This window comes from Pteropus medius, unplaced genomic scaffold, assembly GCF_902729225.1.
Source record: "Pteropus medius unplaced genomic scaffold, Ma_sr-lr_union100, whole genome shotgun sequence".
NCBI classification, from domain to species: Eukaryota; Metazoa; Chordata; class Mammalia; order Chiroptera; family Pteropodidae; genus Pteropus; species Pteropus medius.
This window is the reverse complement of record NW_024346062.1, coordinates 14838243-14846614: the sequence shown is the minus strand read 5'-3', so window position 1 is coordinate 14846614 and position 8372 is coordinate 14838243. Positions and strand designations below refer to the sequence as shown.

General features: G+C 35.9%; 1 protein-coding gene across 3 annotated transcripts in view; it reads left to right on the top strand.

The window, feature by feature from the left end:
• Window positions 1–302: 302 nt before the first annotated feature.
• LIX1 (limb and CNS expressed 1) overlaps window positions 303–8372 on the top strand; it is a 51608-nt gene continuing 43538 nt past the window's right edge. Inside the window, exon 1 of one of the 3 annotated variants that reach the window (XM_039875172.1) lies at window positions 303–380. Coding sequence is in view for 2 of the 3 variants with exons in the window: in XM_039875173.1 (XP_039731107.1) it covers window positions 7429–7510 (82 nt within the window). In the remaining variant the exon portion in view is untranslated. Of the gene's footprint in view, window positions 381–6627; window positions 7511–8372 lie in introns of those variants that run through there. The other 2 variants (XM_039875173.1, XM_039875169.1) reach the window with 2 other exon arrangements.

The following is an 8372-nucleotide window of genomic DNA, read 5'->3' as shown; positions in this document are numbered from 1 at the left end:
TTTAAAAAGTGCTAACCAGAGGGTTAGTGCAGCTCAAGATAATCATTCTCTTAGTCAAGTACTTGATAAATTTTCTGGCAAAACACATAGTTGCCTACTTCAAGAACTCAGCTGGTAAACTTGCTGCCCTATAGTTTTATCAGCTACTTCCACAGGATAGAAGGATGAGTCCATAAGGTTCTCAGGAGAGCACTTCCCGAGGTGTAGGTTTATTCCATGTCACAGATTTCGTACTCTGGGTGGACTCAAGCTCACCATATTCATCGTTCATCCCTCCTCAGAACATCCCGAAGAGCATCAGACCATATCTCAGTTTGACCTTGATTTGCTTAATGAAGTACTGGAACCATCTCATTCATCTGCATAAGACTGAGGATGAGGTAAAGTTCAGAATAGCCATGAGCTAACACAGTTGTATAATAACCAGGAGTGTGGGGATAACCCCAAAACCTACAACACTTAGAAAGACTAATGTTAGATTTTAAAGACCGCAGGTTTTTCTTTTTACCTTAATATTGTAAATAATGACATTAAAATTAATATTTTATATAACATTAGAATCAGATTATTGTAGGCTTAATTCTATAAGGAATATGGCTTAATACAAATGTTATTTTATGTGCTTCCATTTTTTTTAAATAACCACTGGAGATAAATTTTTCTTACTATATCTTTCTATTTGTAGACGAAGTTTGGTCTACATTAGTAAGAAAAATATGTTCGCACATCAGTTTTCTAAGTGTTTGGTGTACAAAGTGATATTAGAAGAAAGTACACATTTTTAAGATAACTTTTTGTTGGCTGAAAGCCTCCACTGCTTTTAAAGACAAGAAGAAACACAACTACATGGTAGAACAAAGTTGACTATACTAAAGAGCCTGGTACCACTGACTACTGCTGAGGGGACAGTTTTGAAGTGAAAGGCCAGAGTAATTTGGTGAGTCATTTTGAAAAAGGGATTTTTGAGTAGGAAGACTGAAAAAGAGCTTGCAAAGAGGAAATCACACAGAAAATCCAGAAGACGAATGTGGTATGCTTGTTATGCTGCAGTTAGGAAATGGGTGTTGTGCTACAAAGAGCCAAATTAAAGACAATTTTGAATTTTTAGGTTTAATTTGATGTATTAGGAAAAAGCAATTGTAGATTTTGAGCCGTGCAATGATTTGATTGGGGAGAGGAGGGAGGAGAACTAAGGGAGTATTGTTACTGTTAAACGGTGGGTTGGAGAGGGTCTGGAAGAGAATCTGAACGGTTGCTCAGTCGGCCTAAGTACTAAGGTTAAGACAATGTAAAACAGAATCCTATTATGCTAGAGTTATGGAGGTTCTTTATGACCTTGTTTTTATTTTAGCGATGAGAACATATATTTGTAAATTTACTTGCCCAAGCTCAGATAGAGTAAATAAGGTTGAGAGTGAGTGGGAGGGAAAAATGGAATTGCTAAGTACCAGAAAGGTGACTGGGAGGAAAACCATCATACTCAGGCAGTTTAGAGCTTTGTATCAAGCCCTGAGGTGTCTTCTGCAGAATTAGTAAGATCCACAACTTGCCTTCCTGGTCCTGTGAAGGTAGGAGAGGGGACAGTCCTCAACCACGTCCAGGTTGAATCCTCCAGAAAGTTTCCTTCCTTTTCAGAAAACAAAGTTGAGGGAGTTTGTTGTTGTTTTCCATATAAGCCTTCTTATCTTCTCACAAGCCCAAGAAACCCCATTTCAGTAGACCGAAGCCTAAGTCAGATATTTCTGTTTTTTCATGGGGAGGTGGGAGAGGAGCAGGGTGGTACTGGGGGAGTAGTTCTTTTGCTTTGAGCTCAAGGCTACTGAGGTACCTTGAGAGGATCCGAATACATTATTCTCTACTTGGCCTTTCTCCAGTTTTCAGTATATAGAAAATTAGGTCCCCTTTCTGTACAGTTTCCTATTCCTCCTCCTTTAAACAAAGTTTGAAAAATATTTCTTCTGTGTCAGCAGTCTGTATGCTAAGTGCAGTGCTCTAGTAGTGACTGCATAGGAAGTAAAATGGAAATTATAACTTACAGTGTGAAATGGATGGGCACAAGGCTTTTATCTTAATGTAAGCATATCCATAAGTGTAGCCTGAATTGAATTAAGAGCATTCTAATCATGCAGTCTTTACAGGAAGCTTCATCTAAAATATATGGAGCTATGAAATTACTGGCTTGCTTGAATTTAACATCTCCATTAACTAATCTCAGGTTTAAGTCATTTGTTTATAACCAATAAACATTCTGCCTATGTTTGTTTTATTCTAATATTAATTTTTCATAGTCCAGATTTTCATTTTAATATTCTCACTATTGATTGCAAATATTTAAACATTCCACACAACTACCCCCAAAACATGATTTTATCTAAAGAAAGTAAAAGTAGCTCCAGTTAGCCCATGTCAGCTGGGGGTATCATCCCTCAGCATGCCCCTTATAGAAGACATCATCTCTTTTTATTTGAAGAGTGGCTCAAGACTCAGCTGGAGTTCAGACACCTCTTTTAGAACCAATATCATCACTTTATAGCCACAACTCGTATAAAGGTTTTTCCTGAACAGCTAACAAAATAAATTACTGTCCTGAACAGTGAGATCCGGTGTGTTTGTGTGTAGGGGCAGGGGCGGGAGGCGGGTTGCAAGAAAATGCAGGGGGTGTGGGACCAATAATTAGATAAATTTTTATGAAAAAGAAAGGCTACTGGTAAAATCCACTCCAAAAACAAACCAAAAAATTTTAAACTCCTTTTCAAAATAGATATTAAGCTAGAAGTCAGCCAGCCAGAGTTAAGGTAGTCAGTTTTCACCAAACATAGCTATTGACCCAAGGGCTTGGCATCATTATCTCCAATCTGGTAAATTTGAACATTTAAATTCTATGTTTAAATAACTCTGAGTTTATCCTTAAAGTGTTAACCTATGAACTAGCAAAGCCTCCCCCAATGATATCTTTGGCCTCCAAAGTATTGCTTGAAGAATTAATTGGAAACAAAATACCAAGACAGGCCTGGGTAACTGGTTACATAAGACAAGATGACATGGGCTCATTCGGGATCCACAAATAAATATACACACATTATATAATCATATATCAATATACATTATATATTTTGCATATGTAATGTCTGTGTGTGTGTATGTGTATATATGTATATATATATATACACATACATACATACATATATATATATATAAAAAACGGAAGCTCACATAAACAAGAAGTTTACTTTCGTTGTGCTTTCTGGTTAATAGTGTTGACTGACTGCCCTGGCAAGGAAAAAGGACAGTTCACTACTGGTTTTATCTGGTGCAGAGGATAATTATTTCAGGAAAGCACTTTCATAGTTTTCTATAAAAATGAGGAAATGTATATTTCTTTAATCTGTAGGTAGAGTATTAATCAATTTTCTAATTCATGTAGTTCAACAGATTAATACTTATTGATGATTTCCTAAATGTGATATATATTAATGAAAAAAAGTCCGAGATTAAGTTCTTTCATGTTGCCGGTGATTTTAAACTCGTTTTATCTAGTAATCTGAAGTTCCCTTACTAACTGTCCCTCTCATTAATAGCTTGATTCAAATACCTAATTGGTCCCTTCTCAATTGAGAGTAAAATTAACACTGAGCAACCATTTCATTCCCTTTACTTGTTCCTTCTCAGGTGAAAAAAAAAATAAAGTTGATGCTAACAAGCCATTTATTCCTCCTACTGGTCATTTCCTAGTTGAGGCTAAACAAAGCTGATACTTACCAGTCATTAGCCATTACCTCTGCAAAGTTATTTTCTTCCTGGCCCTTGCCCTCTTTCACCCTCCCACACACCCCTAAAAGCACACACACAGCTCTAACCCTCTTTTGCCAATCCAGCGTTTAGGCCCTACCCATATCCCACTGAAATCTGGAAGGAGCTGCTGTCAGTCATTTCTCATTGCTTTTGTAAATTTCTGTTGTCTTTATTTAACCGCATGACCCCAATTCTTTTTCATTTTATATATCTTAAATTGTAAATTTTTAAGAATCAAGGCAGTATTAGCATGTAAACTAAGAAATTATTTCAGAGACCATAACCTTCCTAAATCTCAATCAGCAGCCTCTCCTTCCCTCAGTCACATGATTCCTTAGAGATAAGTAGTTATAAATTGGCTCAGGTTCGGTTACTGTGGACCTATTCTTTGGAGTCTGCGTGCCTTGTGCTGAAATTTTCAAGACTTGTAGACTCTCCAACTTTACTGCAGCCTCACCTACCGGCCACTGTTCTGCTTCACTTACCCCAGTCTTCTCCACGGCAGAGCAGATTATGAAGTGGGAAGCAAGAAGTATGGTGGGGATTCCTTCCTGTTTTTGACTAAAGATGATTCTTTGATGCGTTTATTATGTTTTCTAACTTTCTGAATGTTATTTCAATTAGTGGCCCCTGCCTCCTTATAATTTTTATACCTGAAATGAGCTATTGAACAACAAAAATATTACTGGAATGATAGGAATGCATTTCCTTTTCCTTACTAGCAAAATAATATTGTTTCCATAGACTTTTTTGTTACATTGTGCATGAATTTGTGCAAAATATACCACCTTGATATCTCATCTTCTGAAAGGGTTCTATACTTGCTGAGAGCTTGGTAAGTGTGCCATTGCATTGAGTCTTCCTCTTCTAATATTGGTTGATAAGTTTTGATCACTGAATATGTCAGTTCGATGTCATTTCTCATACTTCTGAGTAGTACTCTAACAGGTTTTGTGAAAACATCATTTTGGTTTTCACTGTAGTCATCTACCCTTGTTCCAATACTTTGATTTTGCTTTTGGTCTATCCCTGTACAAATGGTTAAGATTGACAGTGAAATCTAACATGTGAACTGTATGTAGAATCTGTGCTAAGATAGACACATTGCACAGGGATTTCTCAGGCTCTTCTATCTCTATCAAGTGCTTTCCACATTATAATGGTAAGAAACCACAAAGTTGTTTTTCTAGACTGTCTTACAATAGCACTTTAAGGCGAAATGTCCTTATGGCAGGCAAGGAAGAAGTACATAAGTAAGCAAAGGTTCCAGAAAACTGCTGAATGGTAGGGCCTAATGAGAAAGAAGAAACTATACTAACTGGAATGTTGTATAATCTACCTTTCTAGAATTCTTTTTTCATTTCTTAAAATATAACATTAAAATATGATATTTTTATGACATTATCTTTGCAAAGCTGTTTTGGGGTTCTCTAGTTTACTTTCTTTAGAAAAGTCTTGTGGAAGTTGAAGATTAATTTTCTTAACAAATTCTTGCTTTTAATTTAGTTAGCATTACAGGTATCTTTGAATTCACCCAATTAATTTGTGTCTCTCATATTGGTGAATGGATATGAGGTTGACTGTGGGAGTAAAAGTGAGTTGTTTGAAGACCAGTCCAGCTTTTAAGAAATAAATACATACCTTTCCAGAAGGCTATAAAATGTGTGATGATATTTGTGTTTGCTTGCAATATAGTCATGGAATCATAGATGTTAGATCTGAAAGAGAGCATCCAGTTCAAACCCCTAATTTTATAGGTAAGGACTCTGAACCCAGAAAAGATGAGCGACTTCTTTAAAGTTATATAGATAACAAAAATCAATCCTAGATTTTACTAATCCAAGATTCAGTGTTCTTCCACCACACTACACAACCAAAATATTTTTATGTACTACTGGAATTAAATTTAAGCCCATAAAAAGTCTATTTGTTGGTTGAAATCCCAGCATCAATCATTTCTAATTTTTTTATTTTCATCAGTCTCACTCCTTTGAGAATTCCATATTATTTTTCGTTTCTCTAATTGGAACCTGAAATATCTTCATTTCCAATTCGATATCGCACTGAAAGTAACTGCATTCATTTATACTTTGTGACCAATTAATATATAATAGTTTTTTGTCTATAAACCTTCCAGTTTCTCTTTTAAATGACAAACTCCTAGACGGCAAGGATATTAATGATATCCTGTTTAGTACAGCTCATGTAAAGTACACTTTGGGACACTAAATAAGTATCTTAATGTGAAGTACTGCTTCTTTCAAGTTCTTTTTTATAATAATATCTTTGCTCTCTGGGACAGCCCCAAGTCTCTGTTGTGTGTGGCATATAATCCCTGTGGGCATTTGCTATAGTCATTATAATAAGAATTATAATTATGGCCCCATTCCTCCTGTTTCTTTTTATAAAGCCCATCCTTCTACCAACTAGGTGAAAAAGCTGATCACATGGAAAACATTTTCTTTTTATATAGACTTTAAAGGAGTGGTTTCAGTTAATCATATAATACAACATAATTTTGAAATCTGAAAATTGGAAAGCAATCTCTTGTGCCTACCCTAGAAAAATATTTTAAATAAAAGTAAAGAAGTCCTCAACAAATCTTCAACAACTAACGCAGGTTATAGCCATTAAACTCAGTTCTTTTACATCTGTTACAAATCCTTATCACTGCAATGGAATTCCATGACTTATATTTATGTCTCCTATGGAAAGATGTTTTAAGTAGTCAAGGATATAAGTAGAAAAAGAATCTCTGTTTTCTTAAGATCTTTTAATAACTACTTATATTCTTTTCAAAAATTTTTTTTTGCTTCTAAAATTTTCAGTAGAAAAACACCATGAAATGAAAGGAAGTGATAGTAGACTTCATTAAAGACAATCTTGGAAATGATTTGCTTTGAAGGATAAATAGGGAAACAGATGTTCCCAGGCAAGCTGAAAGTCAGTCTGTGAGGTTTTACTTGCCACTGTTCATCAGAAGTGACTATAATTTGGGCTGCGGGTGGGGGTAGGGGTGCAGGGAGGGAATTAAAAAGTTGGCTCCCAAAGAGATGTTGCTGAATTCAAACAGAAGGCATAATCTGATGCGTGGCTACATTCACAATCTTTGTAGCACTTCTTTACCAGAGAACAATATAGATTATACTGATTCTGAGCTATAAGTCTTAAGCTAGAAACAACTTGGTTACCAAGGAAATTTCCTTGAGAAGTAATCTTCTTTATTCTGTATACCTGGGGACAGCACATTTGAAGATGGGGACCAAAAAGAAATATCTAAGTTAGGAAGTTCCACACCATTCAGGCAAAATCTGGCTGGAGAGGAAAGCTGTTCCCATGATGAGGGAGCTTCCCCAGCTGGCCTGTAGGTGGGTGTGTTTAACAGAAGGAAGCAATGGGAACCAGCCTGTCAGCCAGCCTTTAGAGCTAATTAGCTCAGCACACAACAAAGATAAGTGAGCCTGGGAGGAGGGCCCCCTGAAGGGTCTTTAGATTCTGGGAAATGTCTGATTGGCAGATGTTAAAAGGGATTCTTTGGTAATCCTGTGCATCAATGAGCTGCACAAATTCAGTCCAGGACTGCAAGAATTCAGGCATGAGGACACTGTGCAGCAGGCTTACACAGGCAGACCCAAGATGGACAGAACCTTGGAATCCCTGAGACACATCATTGCCCAAGTCTTGCCTCACAGAGACCCGGCTCTAGTCTTCAAAGATTGTAAGTACTGAAAGGGAAAAAGGTTTTTTGACTCTTAGAAAATAGTCTAAACGTCCAGTCACATCCTATTTAAGCATGATTTCTTCTAAATCTCTGTAGTCTGTGTGCTGTGATCTAAATGATATTTAACTTGTTCCTGACTTGAGTCAGGAGAATGATTTCATTTCATTTCACCTACGGGTACTAGTAGCCGGGTTATTTTGTCAGTGATACATCTTGCTAACCATTTAGAAGTCTCTCCTAAAATCTAAGACTCGTTTAAGACTTAATGAACTTTTGTAGATGCTTTTTAGGAAAATAAAACAGGCTGATTGCTACTAAGATTAAAATTAAAAATACCCTGAATATGATAATAAAATGTATATTTGCTAACCTGTTTAATCCTCCCTAACATATATTAGTTATGTTAAATCGAGTTTTGTTTTGTCTGAAATTTTTTGTTACAAACAAAAGTTAATACATCACCACTGAGCTCTTAAATTTTGATAACAAATCATAACACTTTATTTAAAAGGCCAATAAAATTAGATGTCTTCCCACATCTGCAACACCCTTCCCTCCAAAAAATCTAAACAGCTCTGGCAAAGTTATTTCAAAATCTTCTTTTAATGATTATGAAAAATAATTCAATCAAGCTTTTCAATTCTAGCAATTCTATTAAACCATTTGTCATGTAACTTAGTTTCTGGAACCAATTTGATTTCCTGATGCTGCAAAACAGACTATCTTCCTGTTGTATCTTATCTACAGTGGGTTTCATATTACAAAGAGCTTCTGAAATAGAACTTTGCTATGGAACTGCCCGAAAGGTAAAATGCATATGGATTTTTTTTTTTTTTTATTTCAATAGGTTACAGCTTTC